The sequence below is a fragment of the Urocitellus parryii genome, chromosome 5 (assembly GCF_045843805.1).
Source record: "Urocitellus parryii isolate mUroPar1 chromosome 5, mUroPar1.hap1, whole genome shotgun sequence".
In the NCBI taxonomy this organism is placed as follows: Eukaryota; Metazoa; Chordata; class Mammalia; order Rodentia; family Sciuridae; genus Urocitellus; species Urocitellus parryii.
The window spans coordinates 116,949,139-116,970,479 of record NC_135535.1 but is presented as its reverse complement, the minus strand read 5'-3'; the positions used below and the strand labels follow the sequence as shown (position 1 = coordinate 116,970,479).

The 21,341-nt window shown below is 36.0% G+C and overlaps 1 protein-coding gene across 5 annotated transcripts in view; it reads left to right on the top strand.

Moving 5' to 3' along the window:
* Window positions 1-21,341, top strand: part of Erc1 (ELKS/RAB6-interacting/CAST family member 1) — a 522,872-nt gene that overhangs the window by 392,705 nt on the left and 108,826 nt on the right. For all 5 annotated transcript variants that reach the window (XM_077798217.1, XM_077798220.1, XM_077798218.1 and 2 more), the window contains one exon: window positions 3,171-3,315. In XM_077798217.1, the coding sequence (XP_077654343.1) occupies window positions 3,171-3,315 (145 nt within the window). The remainder of the gene's footprint in view (window positions 1-3,170; window positions 3,316-21,341) is intronic.

Below are 21,341 nucleotides of genomic sequence, written 5' to 3'. Positions count from 1 at the left end.
GGTGGTCTCTGCTTGCATAATCAAACATCTTAGTTCTTCATAGGACGTATGTTTAGAAAATGACTGTATTACCATTCCCTGAAGGGGGAATTTGGGGCCCTCTGAAGTCATAAGGTCACACATGGGACACTTGCACAGACCTAAGTGAAGAGTCAGTGATTTCAACTGGTTTGAGGTACCCTAGAAAACAACATAGGTAACTATCACCATCATAACCCATATATTAGATGTGTTATTTATAGCAAAGCTAACAGGAGTCTATTTCTTGGTTGTGTGACCTCTAAAATTGACAATAAAAGTAAATTAACTAAAAACAAGCGAAGCTACAAGGTTTATTCAGGTTTTCCCTTGGTTTCAGTGGTATTCATTTCAGATTTACCAAAATTTTAACCAAGAAAACAATTTTAATAAATTCCATCCTTTTCCAAAAATAAAAGGAAAGCCTAAAAGAGATATTGACATTATCCAAAATTGATATGACATGTACAGCACATAATCAAAACACTTTATTCTCTTAACTGTGAGTTACATTTCTTAGACATATACAATTGTAGAAATTCATATCAACAATACAGTTTTCAAATGAAAAGAGTATGATCATGTGCTAGGGAATTTTTAGAGGATGAGAATTCATGGGTATAGTGAGGAAAAGTTTGATTCTGTGCAGTATACAGCATAATTATCATTCCTCAGTAGAAAATAAATAGCATCAATGACATAATAAAATTTTTATTTGAATATATTATAGAAACAGTTTCATCTTATTAGAAAATCATTATTCCAGGGGCTTGGACTCCTGTGGTAGGTACATCCTTTACAATTTTGAAATTTGAAATGTAAATAATCACCTGTTATATCATATTATATATCATATTCTTGAAAATTTGACATTTGCCCCAGAGATTAACTGTACCGTACTATATACTAGCTAGCAAGCATATCATGTGAAAGAATTTAGAATTTAATAAAGATGCTTCAACAATATACAATTAATTCTAATATTTCATATTATGATACTTTCCTTAAACACAAAGTAGTAACTCAAATGCTATCACTTTCATATTTGGCATTTATTGAAAGTGTTGATTACTCAACCTAGATATCTAGATTTAGATAGAATGAAATTTTTCATTCATCTTTTGCTGTTTGCCTGCTACTAAGTGTGTGATTCTGACTCCTAGTGCAAAGAAATGCAGCGCCCTTTTTGAGAAAGCACTCTTTTCATTTCAACTTTGTCAGTCTTTGAGCTTCCCAAAAGGGAACAGATGACAGCAAGTAACAGGAAACTGCATAGTTAGACCATCTTGAACTCCTTCACCTTTACGCTCATTTCACCACTTAACATATTTTTTTCAAGTGGCCATTGGCTATATTTAGACTGTCATTATCCCTCTGGTGTTGACTGGAGCCTCCTGGTTTAAGCCATCTGCCTTTCTTAGAATTACATAGTGTGGGGACAGTGGAAAGTGATACTGGGATCCATGAGGATCTTCCTTTCCAATAGCAAATACTAGTTAAACAAATCTTCATTTCCATGATGTAAGCTCATCTATATCCTCCATTTGTTAGTATTGCTTATTCAGAGTTCTGTACATCATCCCATCCAGAATAAAGAATATCCCTTAGAATATTCAAATGATAGTCTTCCAGTTTGTGGCTTAACTAAAACTCTTCCATATGACTGCTATTGAAGTTCAATTATCTTAACAAAAGACAGAAGCAGAGTTAAGCTTGGGCAGTACATTCTCAGATTCAGCATTTCCTCGGGTCAAAGGCTCAGGCCACTTATATAGTTCTTGTAAATCAAATCTGTCTTTTTACATAAAAGATGAACTACTGAAGAATGCATTTTGGACTGTGAGACTAAATTGTTCACCAACTTTATTCTGATTATTTCGTAAGTTTCTTATATCCACCTCACTACTAAATCTACTCCTTTTCCTTCTGGACATGAACCACAAGTAGTTAGCCAAACCACAAGGAATCTATGAAGTTTAAATTACTATTTGAAAGTGTGTGGATCATTGCCAATAAAAACTTATTGCATTAATGAGATAAAAATAATTACCAATCTCCAGAGTGCCTCAAGAATATAGGCTTTGTTTCTAAATTCACTTTACTAAGGTTAACAATTTGTTATATATTCTATACATGAAAATGTTTTCAGTGTCAAAGTTAATGTCTTAGTTTGCCTGGAAGCTACACATACTTATCAAATAAATGGGTTAGGGTTACATGGATGAAACAGAGGAGACAGGACTACTCTTACTAAACAAAAAAAAGTCACTAACTTTATTTTTCAAGTTTAAACATAGTTATATCTAGAAACTCTTTTTTTTCTTTTTTAATGAAATACTAAGTTGTTACTGTTTTTAAAAATATTTTTTAGTTATAGATGGATGCAATATCTTTGTTTATTCATTTTTATGTGGTGCTGAGGATCAAACCCAGGGCCTCATATGTACAAGGCAAGTGCTCTGCCATTGAGCCACAACCCCAGCTCCCTTAGTTATTATTATTAGGCTGGCAATTTAGCTCAGTGATAGAACACTTGCCTAGCATATGCCAGGCCCTGGGTGTGATTCTCCAGCACAAAAGGAAAACTATGTATGTAGTTTTTCCAAAGATTAAACATTTAAAAATTTTTGATTTTTAAGATAAGAGTATTTAACCTGGATCCACGCTGTTAAATTTTTAAATGTACAAAACAGTATGTTGTTAACTACAAGAAAAATGTTGTACAGCAGGTCTCTGAGAATTGTGATCCTGCAAAATTGAGAAATTATGCCTTGATTCACAATTCTCTATTTCTCCCTTCCTTTAGCCCCTGGTAATCTCTATGGTACATTCTAGGATTCCATGAGTTTGACAATTATAGATAACCTCATGTAAGTGAAATCATGCAATATTTTTCCTTCTATGACTGGATTATTTCATTTAATATTATGTAAGAATCCTTGAATTAATATGGCAATATAATAATATAAAAACATTTAGAATCAGAAAAACCTGAATTGGGTTTCTTGCTGTACCATATACCCAAGTGTGAACTTAAGCAAACTACATAAACTCTCCAAGCCTTGGTTTTATCATACATAAAATGAGGGTAATGATAACTTCAAAGAATTGTTACAAGGGTTAAATGAAAATGCATTTTCTTTCTTTTTCAGGCAAGAAGCTCTTCTGGCTGCCATTAGTGAGAAAGATGCCAATATAGCTCTTTTAGAACTTTCGTCCTCTAAGAAAAAGACCCAAGAGGAAGTGGCTGCACTTAAACGTGAGAAGGATCGCCTGGTACAGCAGCTCAAACAGCAGGTATTAGTAATGTCAGGGGCCCAGGGAGGGGACCAAGAGACCAGCTTTCACACCATTTTCTCCACATTTGTCTTGCCAGTGTATACTTTAGGGTCTTGTATTTCATATTAGACATCTGACAATGGTATTCAGTTAATTTTCATAATTAGAGATTTTGACTTTCACAAGAGTATTATTGGTAACAGGGCTGGTTTAGAAGATGTCATAAGTCTTCCATGAGAACATTTCTTAATTTTATACTATGGCTAGTAGAAATTAGTGAAATTCTACCTATTTGAATTTCTTATATCCAACTGTGTTCTTATTACAAAGGCATTTAACTATATTTTTATTAAGAGATTTCTTGTTATTCAGGGTTGAATAGTGTTTGAAGGTATGAATAGAGTTTTGCCCTTTCCAACCTTAAAACTCTCCAAAATTTAATACTTACTATATTTCATAGACCCATACACTTTATATGCTTAAAATAGGTATATTTTATCACAGTTATAAAATGGGGGAAAGATTGTCCTTTTGAAAATAATGAGAAAGCTGAGTTTTCAAATCTAATTCCTTGCTTTAACTTTAATATCTTCACTGACTAGTCCTGTACAATTTGCAGTATCAACAATCCTATCTTCTTATGTCATATCCTACATCCTCAGTCACATTTTCTATACATTTTGGCTTCTTAAATATACTCTTCTGCCCTGAGTAATTGGACTGGGAAAGAACTTTTAAAATAAAGAATGTCTTCTTTTCTATATAGAGAGATCAGTCAGCAATTGGTAGTACCTTGGCTGTTTAAATTTATAAGTATTTATACAATAAAGGTATTTTTGTAGATAAATATTAGAACTGATTATTAAAAGAGTTTATATTTGTCAGACGCTGTGGCGCATGCCTGTAATCCCAGCAGCTCAGGAGGTGAGGCAGGATGATTGCAAGTTCAAAGCCAGCCTCAGCAAAAGGGAGGTGCCAAGCAACTCAGTAAGATCCTATCTCTAAATAAAATATAAACTAGGGCTTGGGATGTGGCTCAGTGGTCAGTTGCCGCTGTGTTCAATGCCTGGTGCTCTCCCCCCAAAAAATTTATTTATGTAGCTGATTTGGCTGAGGAAAATACCAAAATATATCCCTTCTCTATAGGAGAAATAATAGACCAGCAGAAAAGTAATCCATTGCTCATTTACAAGAGAAAGAAAACTTTTTCAGTGTCCTATAATAATGTTTAGCAAGATGAGAACATCATCATCTCATATTTTTAATGCTTATTAAGTAAAATAGGAAGAATGTGTTATTACTACTAATAATATTTCTTATTATTATTATTATAATTATTACTAACATCTGTCTAGTAGTTGAAAACTGAAAATTGGCTGTCCAAAGCTGATTAATATGAAAATACTATGGTTTAAGAAAGTTCACTTGATTTTGAGTATATAAACTTAACAATGTCATACTACTTAACTTTTTTAAGCCTGAATTATATAAGCATATAATCTGAGTAGTGTTGGTCCTTCACGCTAGCATGTCAAATAGAATAGAATGCCTAGTAGATCAGAACATTGTATCTCATTCACAGGGGACTTCTGATTACTTGTCTCTCCTGTTTTTGGAGATGAAAATTAGGGGCTGGGCTGGGGCTCAGTGGTGGAGCACTTGCCTAGCATGTGTAAGACACTAGGTTCGATTCTCAGCACCACATATAAATAAATGGATAAAGTAAAGGTCAGTCAACATCTAAATTTTTTTAATTAAGGAAATTAATCTTTGATTTTAACATAGAGAGGAGTAAAGATTCCCACAGGCTGGAGATGTGACTCAGGGGAAGAGAGCCTGCCTAGCATGCAGAAGTCCCTAACTTTGATCCCTAGCATAGCAAAAAGAAAAAAAAAATGCAGTGTCTTTTTCTAACTATATGCCCTGAATGTTTTATAGTTCTTAGGATTTCTTCCTATGGTCATTTTATCTCTCAAAAATGGGATGGTATGAGCGAGAAGGAAGGAGTCATGCCAAAGGCATTTAATTCTTTAAAGACATTTAGTTCTTTAATTCTTCTAAGTGTGTGTACTAACTTTTGGACAAAGGAGAGGCCTTTTGGAAAGAGGATATGGCATCAATGTTGTTTTAATTTAAAGCTTCTAGTCCTTGAATTGCTGGAATGTGCCACAATCTAAAGACTATTTCCTAACAGAGAAGCAGTCAGCATTGACCAGGCTTCCAGTAAATAGAGCTGCCACTGCCCTAAGAAGTTCTTGGCATTCATGAGTGATTCCTATCCTCAAAAAGAGGTAAAGAAATAGGGACATACAGATTTGGGGGTTATCCCTAATGTATTCCCAATTACTCACACCCAGGGTGACTTATCTCCTTGACTCATTCATGGCAAAGCAATACTTGGAGAGCCTGCATCAGAGGAAAGGGCCAGGGCTGATGAAAAAAAATAAAAACTGAAGGTTGTCTAATAAATTCCAGATGTGATGTGGTGGGTGCCAACCAATGTGTTCAGACTGTAAGTCATGAAGAAGCCCTCTCTGTGATTGTCAGGCACCCACTCTAGATTTCATATAAACTCAATATAGAACCCTGTAAAGCATTAATACTGTCTGTTTAACCACAGCACAGTGATTGTCACAATATGGCCTTTCTCTCAGTTTTGTATTGTTTCTTCTTGTTATTACTGGGGATTGAACCGTGAGGTGCTTTATCACTGAGCCACATCAACATCCCTTTTCATTTTTTACTTTGAGACAGGGTCTCACTAAGTTGCTTAGGGTCTTGCTAAGTTGCTGAGGCTAGCCTTGAACTCTCAATTCTCCAGGCTCTACCTCTCAAGTTGCTGGGATTGCAGGTGTGCACCACCATGCCTAACTGTGTTCTTTTAACCTCCAAATACTCCATTGCAAAAATGGAGCATGCTGAATTTGATTATAAATTTATGTCTACTAGTTAATTTATATTTTTTCCTTGTGTTTCTATAATAGTAATTATCTTTTTTAATTTAGATTAAAGGACTCTCTTTCCTGTAAGGACAGACTAGTGGTGACAGAGTCCCATAGCTTTTGCTTATCTGGAAAGGACTTCATTTCACCCCCTCTTTCTTCTTTATTTATCCTTTCCTAAGGATAGCTTTACTGGGTATAATATTCTGGGATGAGACTTTTTTTTTTCCTTTCAGCACTATGAATATATCAGACCCTTCTCTCCTGAACTGCAAGGTTTCTGCTGAGAAATATGCTAATAACCTAACATGGATTCACTTTTAAGTGATCTCTTTCTTCTTGTTGTTTTTAGAATTGTCTTTGACCTTTCTATGGGGGGAGTGCTTTGCGGGTTACCAGGAGTTGAACCCAGAGGTGTTTATAACCACTGAAACACATCTCCAGCCCTTTTTATTTTTTTTATTTTTGAGACAGGGTCTCACTAAGTTGCTTAAGGGCCTCACTAAATTACTTAAGCTGGCCTTGAATTTGTGATCTTCCTACCTCAGCCTCTCAAGCCACTGGCACATGTCACCATGCCCAGCTATTATTAAACAGGCCTTTTATTTGCCTTTCTCCATCTCTTCTTCCTCTGGACCACCTGTACTGTGATTATTTATCTGCATAATGGTGTTTCACTCAAGACGGGAGAGCGGCCAAGAGCCCCGAGCAGGGGTTGAGCAGTGCTTAAGTACACTTTTTTAGGGAGGGCAGGGACTTTACATACATCACAGTCTCCTTTAACAAATCACCATACACCGCGGGAAAATCAAACAACAATTCTCAAACATGATTAGTACATTCATTGGCGGGAACAGGTCGGTCGGGAGTGATAGGTCAGTCCTAAGGAGGGGATACATTCAAACTGATTGGTTTGGGCCCTGAATGCCTACGTGCCAAACTGCACAGGGTCCAGGTTATTTAACAACTAAATGGTCAGTACCGGGCATTATCTTAACTGCCTCAGGAATTTCAGGTTCTGTGTGCAGTTCAGAAACTTTACAATACCTAGTCCTTTACATTTTAACTCAGGCTTTGCAGCTTAGAAACTTTACCCTTTCACACAGCAATATTGGATTTTCCCTAACACTCTACTCAGGTCTTCCCAGGTCTTCACTCCTACATTTTAAGTTTTGTTACAGAACTATCTCATTCCCAGTTGCCAATATATATTAGTTATCTGTTACTACAAAAAAAAAATTACCCTCAGGGGCTGGGGATGTAGCTCAGTGGTAGAGCGCTTGCCTAGCACTTTTGGGCACTGGGTTTGATTCTCAACATCTCATATAAATAAATAAATAAATAAAATATAAAAGGTCTACTGACAACTAAAAAACATATTTTTTTAATTACCCTCAATGTAGTAGCTTAAGAGCTAAGGTTGTGGCTCAGTGGTAGAGCGCTTGTCTAGCACGTGTAAGGCCCTGGGTTCGATCCTCAGCACCACACAAAAATAAATAAAGGTATTATGTCCAACTAAAACTAAAAATATTTATTTTAAAAAAGAAATAATTATTTATTGTCTCATACTGTTTTTGAGGATCAAGATTGGGGAGCATCTTAGCAGGTAGTTCTGATTTAGGGTCCCTTCTATGTTTGCAGTCAGGCTGTCAGCCAGGCCTGCAGCCACATGAAGGTTTGAATAGGACTAGAGGATCTATTCCAGATTTTTTCATGTGACTCTTAGCTTTTCAGCATATGGTTCTTCCATAGAGTTGGTTAGAACACAATAGCTGGCTTTTCCCTAAGCAAGTGACCCACAAGAGAAAAAGGGAGCAACTAAGATGAAATACCCAGTATCTTTTATAATCTAACCTCAAAAATAGCATACCATTGGGCTGGGACGGGGGCTCAGCAGTAGTGCTCTTGCCTGGCATGTGTGAGGCACTGGGTTTGATTCTCAGCATCGCATATAAATAAATAAAATAAAGGTCTATCAACAACTAAAAAATTAAAACAAAATAGCACACCATCACTTCTGCTTTATTCCGTTGTTCACGTAAACAACACTTGCACAGTATGGGAGGGAACAACACAATGGTGTGAACAACTGGAGAATGAGATCCTTGGAGGCCAATTTGAAGGCTGGCTACCACAGCAAATGAATGAACAGACTCATGCAATGCAATGCTACTCAGCATAAAATAGAAATGAACTACACATACACACAATATAGATAAATCTCAAAAACACACTGATCAAAAGAAGACAGAAAAGTACATACTAACTATATGATTCCACATTTGTCTTAAACTCTAGAAAAGACTATTTTAATCTGGTGTAAGAAAGCAGATCATACAATAAAGAAAAAGTTGTTTCATTTTCTCTCTCCCCTTAGCTCACTGAAGGGACCTGCAGTGAGAAAGGGACAAGTGCTCTTTCTCTCCTCCTTTTTCTTCCTCCTGTGGGTATTGTTTGAGTCCTCTGACACTGCTTCACTAGCCAACTTGACCCTGTTGGCATGAAGCAGGAGGCAAAAGACACAAACCTGGCTACTTGGTTATGTAACTTGACCCACAGGAGACTCGTGAATCTTTACATGCCAAATGGCAAGATTCTGTAGGCCGCCTCACACTTCTCTGTCCATCCTTTCATCTGTCTCCAGTTCTCTTTTTTTCCTTCTCAGGCATACACAAGGCAAATGATGCCTAAGTAGATACCAAATGAAAAAATGAGATAAAAAATGAGATTAAAAAGTCTCTCCTTTTCTTATGCCCAATATTTAGGGAGGTTCTCTTTGAGCCCCTCTTTTTTGGCTTAGGCAGTCTTGTGAATGAACAGATAACTCCCCATGTGAGGAATCCTTCACCAGTGTTAGCACATATCTGTCTTGTGTACAAAGGCATATGCTAAGCTACTGGACTGGTAACAGTAGTGCTTGTTTTGCCGCTTCTTACTAAGCTGTCTTTGTCATGTATGGGTTGCATAGCTCTTACTTGTCATCATCTTTGAGTCCTGGTCACCAATTCTGGGACAATTGGACAAACCCACTCATGCTAGTAAAATTAGTTGAAAATTGGAGAGAAAACAATAAAATTATTTTACATTCTATAAAAAGAGAACAACAGTAAAGCTGCAAAGTTGTAAATAAAGGAAAATTAAACATCATGTATTAAAGTAGCTGGAAGGAAACAGAAACTATTGGTGGAAAGTAAAATGTTTGGACATTCATCCACCTCACTAAGCTGTTTAAATTCTTATTCATATTGAGACCAGCCCCCAAAGCATTCATGCAACCATTGTTATATATAAATCTATACATTTGTACGGAGAATTGAACTCAGGGACACTTGGCCAGTGAGCCACATCTCCAGCCCTATTTTGCATTTTTTATTAGAGACAGTGTCTTAGTAAATTGCCTAGCACCTCGTTTTTGCTGATGAATTTGAACTCATGATTCTCCTGCCTCAGCCTCCCAAGCCCCTGGGATTATAGGCTTGCACTACTGTTCCTGGCTAGTGCAGGTGCTTTTGGCATGACTGACAGTCATTCCTCAAAGAGCACATTGAGCCAGCACAGTTGCGCACTCCTGTAATCCCCAGCAGTTTGGGAAGCTAAGGCAGGAGGATTACAAATTCAAAGCCAGTTTCAACAAAGCCAAGGCACTAAGCAACTTAGTGAGACCTTGTTTCTAAATAAAATACAAAATAGGGCTGAGGATGTGGCTCAGTGACCAAGTGCCCCTGAGTTCAATCCTTGGTACAAAAAAAAAGAACACATTAATGCTAGGCACTGATAGTTTCCCTTTTATGTTGCACTTGGCAGCTCCAGCTTCATCCTGTATTGCTGTATACACAAGTATCAACCTCTTCTATGCAACATCAGCTGGATGGAAACCATTATAATTATTATCATAGAAAGTGAAAACCTTCTGTTTGGTTAGGATATACAGTATTCAGAAGTTGATAGCAAATTGTGATTTAGTCTATATTTAATGATTCAATAGCTCTTACTGACTTGGTCAAATAAAAATGTTAATGTTAAAATTATTCTCTCTTCAGTTCTAAGTTTTTGTATGTTAAGTATTTAGTATGAATAATTCTTCCTCTAAGCCACAACCAAGTAATTTTATCTAGATTGTTCTTGCTAACGATATCCAGATTTACTTGAAACAAAATAGTAGCATTTTCCATTCACTGTCCTCACTTCTGGAATTGCCTTCTGCTTCCTCAGCCTAATCTATACTTTTAATATTTGCTTCAAGACTTATCTTTGGGGCTGGGGATGTGGCTCAAGAGGTAGCGCGCTCACCTGGCATGCGTGCTGCCCGGGTTCGATCCTCAGCACCACATACAAACAAAAATGTTGTGTCCGCTGAAAACTAAAAAAAATGAATATTAAAAAAAATTCTCTCTCTCTCTCTCTCTCTCTCTCTCTCTCTCTCTCTCTCTCAAGAAAAAAAGTTTTATCTTTGTAGTTTGGAATTTCCTAGCCATTAAATCAATATTTTTTTTTTCTTTCTTTACTTATCTTGTATAGCATTGGGGATCAAAATCCAGGGCCTCACACATACTAGGCAAGCCTTTTACCTCTGAACTACCTACAGCCCTCACTATTTTTTCTTATCACTAGCAAAACCATTCTGTGCTTTCTTCATTCATGTATTCATACTCCCTTTGGCATAGGTTGAAGAAAATGAAAAGTGATAAAGAAGGAGGTTGCAGAGAGAAAGAGAAACTGTTCTATTCATTGTCCTACAATTTATCTACTCTTTATTATAAGCCAAGACATTTTCTTTTTATTTCTTCAAATGTAAGAATTCCCATTCTGTAACTGTTACTTCTTTTCTTATTTGTATGAAACAGCATGGTACTATAGAAAGAACACTAAACTGAGTCCATGAGACATGGGCTGTGTAGCTCCCACTCTATTGATAAATAAGTGTGTAACTTTGAGCAGTAATAACACCATCAGCTAATATACAGACAGCACTTCATAATTTACAAAGTACTATTACATGCAAAGTATAGCGCCTGCCCCTAGCACTATATGGGCCAGGCAGATATCATTAATAAAAGTGAGTGAAGTGGTGTGAGGCAGTAGGAGAAAAAAAACTAATAAACTAGGGGCCACATGCTATGTCTACAGAGGCAGCCTCTTTAGTTCCACTTGTTGTGACCATAAACAGTGTAAACTCTGTTATCTAAGCCTCCATTTTTCCCCAGAGAATCTAGCTTTTTATTTAAATCTCTTGATTTTTTCGTTGCTAGCTAATTTGGTTTTTATTTTTTTATAAATCAGGCTACAAGCTACCTAATTTGCCTATTTAGGCTGTAACTTCCTCATCTACATTATTGGGTGGATAGATCAAATGAATGTTGAAGTCTAAAAAATTCCCCCCCACACACATTTTGATAAATCAACACATCTACCTATAGCTATATTATCTGCTAATTGCTGGAATCGTTTAAAAAGAAGTAGTCACAAAGCATAAGAAAGACATGTATAAGGATTAAATCTATTAAATCTATCAAAATGTGCTTATTTTATGAAAGTATTGTTACTTTCATTACAAAATATTGCATTTTGAGATTGAGAAAATTTTTGATTACTCACTATCTCCTTGAAGCCTTTTTTGAACTGTGTAAAGAAATAGATATTTTTTGATGAATTCTACTTAATTGCAGGTAAGTGAAATCCAGAGGTTGGGAAATGTGGAGAAATCTGGATCCATCCCAGTCTCTTTTCATCCATCTGGTTTTTTTTTTTTTTTTTTGTCATCAATTCCAGATGTAGGAAATTCTTCACTACAATTTGATAAGGCTCTTTCTACCCTTCTTGTCTAGCATCAAATCTAACTCATCCTTCCTATTGTCAGACTGCTGCCTTTTATGATGCCACAGGGAATTAATTTATAAATCTTGTGAGTTCCCTGATCCCTCTTGAATTTGTTTCAATGCAAATAAATCAACCTAGATTTCCTGCCCATATGCTAGTGCCTTTCTATCCCCGTTTCTTGTGTGTCTGTCAGGTGGCATGATTTATAGCTGCCTTTTCTATGCTCGCTGATCTTGGTCTGAGGATCTAATTAAGCATAAGTACAACTGGACAGATTGGCTGGAGGGGGATTCCCCACCACCACCACCCCATACACACACCACTATCAAACTTCCCTTGGTGAGACTCAGACCAATATTTTCCACAGAACCTATTGTTTACTGCCTCTTTTTATCTCTTTTAACCTAATGCAGATTCTTATTAAAAGTGAATAAGTAATTAAATGATATTTGCATTCAAAGACAAAAAGAATGATGTTTAATAGAGTAGAACTTGAGCTGTCACAGAGGAATGCCCTTTTCAGAAGCCATAGTAAACACATGACCAAATCAAGTCATCTGTGTTACTGCATGACTTTCTAGAAAACAGTATATTCATGCCATTAATCATCTTGAAGATAATGATACCTAGAATTTATTTAGCTGAGCTCTGTTTTGAGTGCCTTGCGTGAATTAATTCATTTAATCCTCACTACAACCTTATATATCCTTATTGTATAGCTGAGATGCTAAAAGGTAAAGTAAATGCCCCAAGTCACTCTTAGCAAGTGACTGAGGTAAGAGACAACAACAGATTATATCATTCCAGAGCTGATAACCCTAATCACTACTCCAAAATATTTTACCATTATTATGTGATTTGGGTAAGAGATTTCAGTACCTTCAGCCATATTAGTAACCCCATAATACTCTCTTGTAATAAATGTACTTTTATCTACCCTTGTCTTAAGTTATAGTAAAAATATACATTAGCAAAGTGTTGTTCTCAATTCCTAAAAATTAATTCAGAATCTTCACAGGTAAAAATATCTTTTGCATGTCTATATCAAAAGATATCTTCTCATTTCAACAATTATCGTAGAAATTGTTGACTGGACTCAATGAATAGCTGTAGGTCAGGTAGGAGGGTGAAATCATAGACTGATTTTTAAGAAGCTGAGATTTGAAAACCCATTACTAGAACCTAAATTACCATCACATAATTGTTATTAAAATATTATGACTGTCATATTTACATAGACAGATAAACATATCTGGCCCCAAAACACTGTACAATGTTTACTATAGCTTTTGACCAGCAACATTTTTTTTTGAAATTCCAAGAATCAGTTAATTTGCATTTTTTTAAAAAAATATATTTTTATTGTTGATTAATTTTTTAAAATTTATTTGTATGTGATGCTGAGAATCAAACCCAGAGCCTCACATATGCTAGGCAAGCTCTCTACCATTGAGCCACAATCCCAGCCCTTTAATTTGCATTCTTAAGGAGAGCTCCAGATGGACATTTAGCTCAATGGTATAGCTTTTGCTTGGCACACTCGAGGTCCTACATTCAGTACCCAGCACTGCTAAAATAAAATCCTAAGTCTTCAAGAGGAGCTTATATACATGAGAGATTGGGAAGCTGTTGTTGAAAAGCATTACTGTTAAAGAATGAATATCTATTATGCCTAAGGTTCAAGGGTTTTTTTTCTTCCTGTATTTCAAAGTTTTATAAAATAAAATAATTTATATAAATAAGTAAATAAATCATTGAGCTTTAATACTAAAACAGTGTTTGTGTTATAACTGGTTTTCAAGATAGAGAATACTTTAAATAAAGTTTGAGGTATTGTCAGTCCTTTTCCTGAACAGGTTATTCTGAATTGGGTGTGATGTGTTTTCTAGACTTGTATAAAATTACAACTTATTGATGGTCAAATCTAAAATTATGGCTTCTCTTAAAATAAGTTTTGAACATGTTCATTCTGAGCCTACATAGAAGGGGCTGGGGATGTGGCTCAAGCGGTAGCGTGCTCGCCTGGCATGCCTACCGCCCAGATTCAATCCTCAGCACCACATACAAAGATGTTATGTCCGCCGAAAAACTAAAAAATAATATTAAAAAATTCTCTCTCTCTCTCTCTCTCTCTCTCTCTCTCTCTCTCTCTCTCTCTCTCTCTCCCCCCTTCTCTCTCTTTAAAAAAAAAAAAAAAAGCACATAGAAGCCTAGTAGATTTTTCATTGGATCTCAATTTGAATCCAGGGGAAGGACATAGTAGCATCATATCCCTGTAGTCTGCAATGTTCAGCACTTCTTAATTTCAATCTCTGCCAAAGGGAAGATTCTTATAATCAAGTTATTGTTATTTAACAGTTTGCTCAGTTGTCTGCCTTATTATCTAGAAACAATTACCAGGAAGAGCTTCATGCTGTAGGCAATCAGTTTTCACGACTGGTTCTAGTCAGCTGATTGACAACTACAACTCTGTATTTAAACATCAAGACAGTGGCCACAGCAATATTTCCTAAGCCTGGATCATCCTCCTAATTGGAGTCAGAGCTGTTCTAATGTCTGTGCACTGAAATGACTATTTCTCTTAATATATGATAGGAAAGACAGCTAAATTATATATTTTAACATTTAAGACTAACTGGTTCTCTTATGTTCTAATTTAACATCTTTTCATTATTATAATATTATAATTCTAGGAAGAAAAAACATGAACCATAATTAAAGGAAATGATCCTCCTTGTTTAAAGATCATTTCCTCTATTGCTTAAAACTTCTTTTATAAGCCTTTTAAAAATTTTTTATATTGGGGGGCTAGGGGTTTGGCTCAGTGGTAGAGTGCTCATCTAGCATGAGTGAGGCACTGTGTTCAATCCTCAGCACCATATAAAATAAAATAAAATAAAGGTATTGTGTCTACCTACAACTTAAAATTTTTTTAAATATTTTATATTGAAATATATACAGAGAAATATACACATGTGTGAGTGAATTTTCTCAAGGAAACACAGAATCCTCATCCAAGGGGCAGTTTGTTACCAGCACCTCAGGAGCAAGCCCTCATGCTCTCTCTTCAGACACCTTCCCTGCCAGAGCATCTACTCTCCTGAATTCAAACAATATTATCTAATTTTATCTTAAAATCAAGACGTTAGGATTTTTATGCCAACAGAGCCACCAGGGTCCCAGAGGCAGAGGCAGAGGCAGGTCAGCCACCACAGGCAAGAAGGTAAAGCCGAGTCACCATGGACTATTCTCAGGCCTTGAAACCTGTGGAATTTGCTTGCTGGTTTTCGTACTTGCTTAGGACTGATTACCCCTTTTTTCCTTCCAATTTTTCCCTTTTGCATTTAGAATGTCTTATCAGAATCTTATTCTACTCTTGTATTTGTAGAAGCTGATAAGTTGTTTTCTAGTTTCATACATCCACTGAGGATGAAATTTGCTTCAGGATTGATGGCACCAAAATCTCCCTTAGACCCAATTCAGATGATTCAGATGTTGAAATCTGGGAGTTTTTAAAATATTTTTAGATGAGATGGGCTGACTTTGAGGGATATTTGAATGGGATGAATGGATTTTATGTATTGGAGAAAAATGAATTTGGTTGGACTAAAAGGCTAACTCTAGTAGTTCCAATTATGACCTATTAAAACCTAAGTCAGTATCCAAATATCTAGAACCTGTGAATGTGACTTTATGTGGAAAAGGGAGTCTTTACAAGTGGAATTAAATTTATGTTCTCAAGATGAGATTTTTTGGATTACCCAGTTGAGCCCTAAACACAATGAAAAGTTCTTATGAGTGACAGAAGGGAAGATAGACAAGGGAAGATAGATAAGGTAATATGAAAACACAGGCAGAGATTGGAATGATATGACTATGAGCCAAGGAATGCCCACAGCCTCCAGAAACTGAAGGTGGCAAGAAAGGATTCTCTACCCTAGAGTCTGCACAGAGAATGTGGCCCTCCCAATGCCTTACTTTTGGACTTAGGACCTTAAAATATGTGAGAGAATAAATTTATCTTGTTTTAAGCCACCAGGTTGCAGCTATAATAAACAAATACATGGATATAGGTGATATAGCTTCTCGAGTCCTTCATATTAACAGATGTACTCCTATATCTTCAGGTTTCTGAAATATGTATGATTAGAAAAGGTTGGGAAAGTATATTTTTAATACCTATATTCTGATTTTATCATTATAATAAAACATATTTATTGTATTCTGGAAAGGGGCAGAAATTCAATTTAACAGTTTTTGTGTTTATGACAAGCATTTTTCTAGATGTAAGAACACAAATATGAATGTGAAAGGCTTTTTTCCCTTGAGTATATAAGCTTTCCCCTTTATTTTAAAGAGATTGCTAAGTAAATTATTTCTATAAAATAATTACCATTTGTTGTTGTATGCAGAGAAGCCATTCTTAAGATAGCTTTGGGGCAGAGAAGGTCAAATAATACATTCTAAGAAAGGAGAATGCTAAAGACTAATAAGAGTTAGCTTCCTGAGAAAGCCAGAAAAAAAAAAAAACATTTTTAGGCAAAGGAATTAATATGACCAAGGGTGCCAAGGCATGGGGCATCATGAGATCAGAGCACTAGGAGAGATCCATTATTACCAAGTATTTGCTGCTCACAGGAAGAGACCTGGGCTAGAAAATGACAAGACTAGGGATGCTCAAGTTAGGTTGAGCCTGTAGGTAATGACAAGTCATGGAGAAGTTTATAAACTTACTGATGTTTTCAGAGTTTTTCAGGTTTTTTTTAATGAATAAATTTGGCAGTTAATAGAGGAAAGTATAGGGAGCCTAAAGAGGGTAGTGATAAGATTAAAAACAAAGACTGTTTAAGAGTCTATTCTAATTTTTCAAACATGAAATGATAAGGACAAGAATATAGGGCTATTTCTTTTTCAAACACCACCTAATCACAGTGACTTAACATAGTTAATGTTTATTACTCAAATATGCAAACTCCAATGTATGTCTTGCTGACTCTTAGAGGCAGTTGCCCTCCATGCAGCAATTCAGTGGTACAGCTCTGCTGAAACTTTGATAACATAACTCTTTCAGAATGAAGGCTCATTGGTTACTGTAGCAAAGGACCAAAGAGCTGGAGGGTCCATTGTTTTTCTTTTTGCTTGAGCCTTAAGGTCATGTATATCCACAGAGGCATGGGATATTAGCCACAGTCAGATATCTGGTTTGGTTAAGTGGAGATGGTCATACTAATTGACATGAGTAACCCCAAAGAAAGACCATCTATGAAAGAGAATATATGCTTATTTTTAGTAGAAGTCAATTAGTCATATCTATGGTTTATACTCAGGTAGATTGTCAGTAAGGCAATTAGCTAGAGAATTAGGATGCTGCAGATAAAGTGAGAGCTAGAAACAATATAGTTATATAGTATGTTTCAGAAGTGCTAATTAAAACTATGAAATAGAATAGCATACGCAAGTTGTATTTACTTTGAACTGTTTTTTAACTTACATTTCATTATTAAAACATGCTATTCTTTTCTATCATTTTTTTGTTCTTTTTAGATAAATATGACAGTAGAGTGTATTTTGCCATATTATATATACGTGGAGTATAACTTACTGTAGTTAGGATCCTATTCCTGTGGTTGTTCATGATGTGGAGTTTCACTGCTGGTATATTCATATATAAACATAGGAAAGTTATGTCCAATTCATTGTACTGTCTTCTTTTTAACCTCATGGAATATAATTCAATGAGCATATAACCTTCTTTATAACCTGTTGTTACTAATTTCAGAAATTGCTTTATTGGGTACAAATTACTAGAAATTTTTATGGGATTCTGAGGCTTTTAAGATCTATTGTCACAAATTTTATATATATAAATATTTATGGCACTCTATGTCATACGTGATTATAATGTTAAGGACCCCAAGGTGGTTTTGGTGTTTTGCCATATAGCTTACAAAATTCTGTTTCTGGAAATAAGAATGATATAAGGTATAAATGCTATACTTATACTTAGGTAAAATAATGTAAGTTTTAAAAATTCCTTAGGAAATAATCTGCCCATTTCCTGTTGATTTTTTTCTTTTTCTTTTTTGGTCTGTTTCCCTCAAAAGCATCTTAAATTTTCTGCCCTTTCTGCACTGGATCTCTTAGCAAAAAAAAAAGTGTGTGTGTGTGTGTGTGTGTGTGTGTGTGTGTGTGTGTGTGTTTGTGTGTGTGTGAGATGCCTTTTGTAAGGAAAAAAAAAGTCCTTGGGTAGGTTTATCTCTTCATTTTAAGTACTACATTTATTTTATTTCATGAACAAATCTTTATACATTTAGGTATTATACTTCGCCAGGCATCATCACACCTGCCTGTAATCTCAACAATTTGGGAGGCTGAAGTACAAGGATTACAAATTCAAGGCCAACCTCAGTAATTTAGTAAGCAACTTAGCAAGAACCTGTCTCAAATTTAAAAAGTTAAAAAGTCTGGGGTATAGCTCAGTGGTAAAGCACCCTAGGTTCCATCCCCAGTACCACATAGTAGCAGTAGTAGTAGTAGTGGTAATAATAAATGTTTTAAATAAAATAAATTATATTTCAAAATACTAATAGACATTTGGTTTTAAATTTTGTTTTCTTTAGTAAATTATTTCTTTCTAATCATAATTGTAAACATTAGTTTGGATGAATCACCGTATCTGATATTTTTTCTATATAATTAGAACTGATCATTAGCCAGTAAATTTCTATTTCTAAATCAGTATAATCCTATGAGAGTATGATATAAATTAAGAATTTTTCCTATTTCTGTGCCTAAGATGGTATGATGTCAGTTAAGAATTCTTTTTAAATCTTATACAGTAACAGTTCATTGTATTGAATAATAAATAAGATTAAAAATAATAGTTTAATTTTTCAAATTGGTGAAATAATAGTTTAATTTTTCAAATCTGTGAAATTTGATGAACTTCTAAGTTGATAAAAGTAGCATTTATTATTATCATTGATATAATGGGAAGGAGCAACATGTGGGACAAAAAGGGAATTTTTCTAAATTTAAAAACAAGGGGAAAAGTCCAGAGTACCTACTCAGACATGCTCAAGATGGTAAAGTGTTTCTGGGGGTATCATCAGTTCTCTTAGAGGTAGGAGGAAGTTTAATCACCACCAAAATAAAACTGTGGTCAGCCATGAGTTGGGGGAGATTAAATGGACATAGTTGTGGTTTTACTGTGCTCATGTTGCTACAAGAACTGGAATTGGATAAGCCTCCTGCCCTAGAAGTTTCTTGGTAGCTGCTAATTTGAGTTGAGGTGGTCTTCAGACACACCGCACCCTCCACTTCCCAGTGCTACCCTGTCCCAGGAAGAGGGAGGAAATGAATGAAGGCTTGAGGACAGGCTTGATTAAGGGAGAGAACAGTTATGTAGACAGGTCTTTCAGAGCAGGTTTTGGTTTCTTCTGACCCAGCAGCAGTTCAGCTGTGTGATAGCTAATCAGCTGCTTCCCCCTTCCCCAGCCCTAGTGACAAGATGAACATTTTAGGGGCTGGGGATGTGGCTCAAGCGGTAGCGCACTTGCCTGGCATGCGTGCAGCCCAGGTTAGATCCTCAGCACCACATACAAAAAAAAAAAAAAAAAAGATGTGTCCGCCAATAACTAAAAAATAAATATAAATATTAAGAAATTCTCTCTCTCTCTCTCTCTCTCTCTCTCTCTCTCTCTCTCTCTCTCTTAAAAAAAAAAATGAACATTTTAGGCCTCTGTTATACCTCTCATCCTGATTCTTTTTTTTTCAATTTGAGGTCCTCCTCATTCTTGGTATGCTGAGTGAATTTTTTGTTAAGACTAGACATTTTGAGTATTATGTGGCTCTGGATATTTAAACCTTTTTTGGGGGGGGCGGGGTGGCGGGAGTGCTGGTTTCTTTGCCATCACTCCAGGAGAAACAGGGGTGCTGCCTCATTATTTCCCAATGAAGGTAAAAGTCTAGGTTCCTCACTTAGCCTCTATTAACACCTGAGTGGTAGGCCTCTACGTGAGGTGGTATGTCTATTAGGCTCCACTTGTATTTCCCTGTCTGAAGGGGTAAGAATTCTTCCACCGTGGGACAAATGACAAGAAGCTTCATTAGTGCTGTACAGTTTTGGAAGCCCTGATTTTCCACTAAGCCTCTCTGACAATTCCAGAAGAAGAGCACCTTGTTATTACTCTGGAAATAGAATTCTAGAATCTCCACCTGGTCTCCAGTAACACTGCAGAAGGGAAACTTTGTTACTGCCTGATGGGGATGAAAGCCCAGTCTCCTGCCTTAAACTTTCTCTGAAACCTTCCATTGGGGATGGGAGGTTGGAGCACCTCAATATAATCTAGCAGGGTAAAGGTCTGGGCTCACCATTTGGCCTTTGCTGGTATGGATGGCAGTTGGGCCATAGTTTCTTCTGTGGTGTTTGGAGTAGAGTGATTATCATCTCAAAGTTTGTTGTCTCACTGGGCCATCTTTTTTTTTTTTTTTTTGAGAGTTCTTTAGACAGAGAGCAGGCTTTGGTCTGGGGCTTTCTGTTGGCATTTTCAGGTTGTTAGCGTCTTCAGATCCATGTCTGGGTATGTAAAGCAAAAAGGAAATCAAGGGAACCTACTAATGGGGTCATTCTTTGGGTTGCAGTGTTCCTAACTGATCTGCCTCCATCTTTTCCTTGTAGGTTGCAGTATTCCTAACTGATCTTTCTCCTTCTTTCCATCTTTTTTTATGTTTATCTCTTTGTGTGTAGTTTTTAATTGTACTTTGATACTTTTTGTGTTAAAGACAAAAATTATTCCTGATATGTTATAGAAAGTAAGGTAGACTTTTATTAGAGAGACTATTAAAAACTGGGTTTTACATTAGGGGAGAGAGATCTAGCTCAACTCAATACAAGAAGTATAAGTGTAGATGTATGGCCAAAGAGCAAGGAAGCCATGAGTCATAGAAAGAAAATCTATGAGGAAGCATCAAGACCAGGGGAATTTTTGCTAGACCAGCTTAATAAACTCAGCTCAGGACAGACCAGAGATATAAGATACAATAGTGAAAGAGAAAGAATTTGATCAGATATCAAGAATAGGTCAAGTAGAGAGTCTGACAGGTGGGAAGTATAGAGAAGATTATGGCTGCTCCAGCTTGCAGAAACAGAAGTTAAAGTTAATGCTTATTTTTGAAGCATTAACTATCCTTTCTCTTTAGGAAAACAAAAGGTATATTCTGGGCTTAGGTATGTAAGTAATCAACAGCTTGAGTTTTGGAGCTTATACTCAAATAACCCAATAT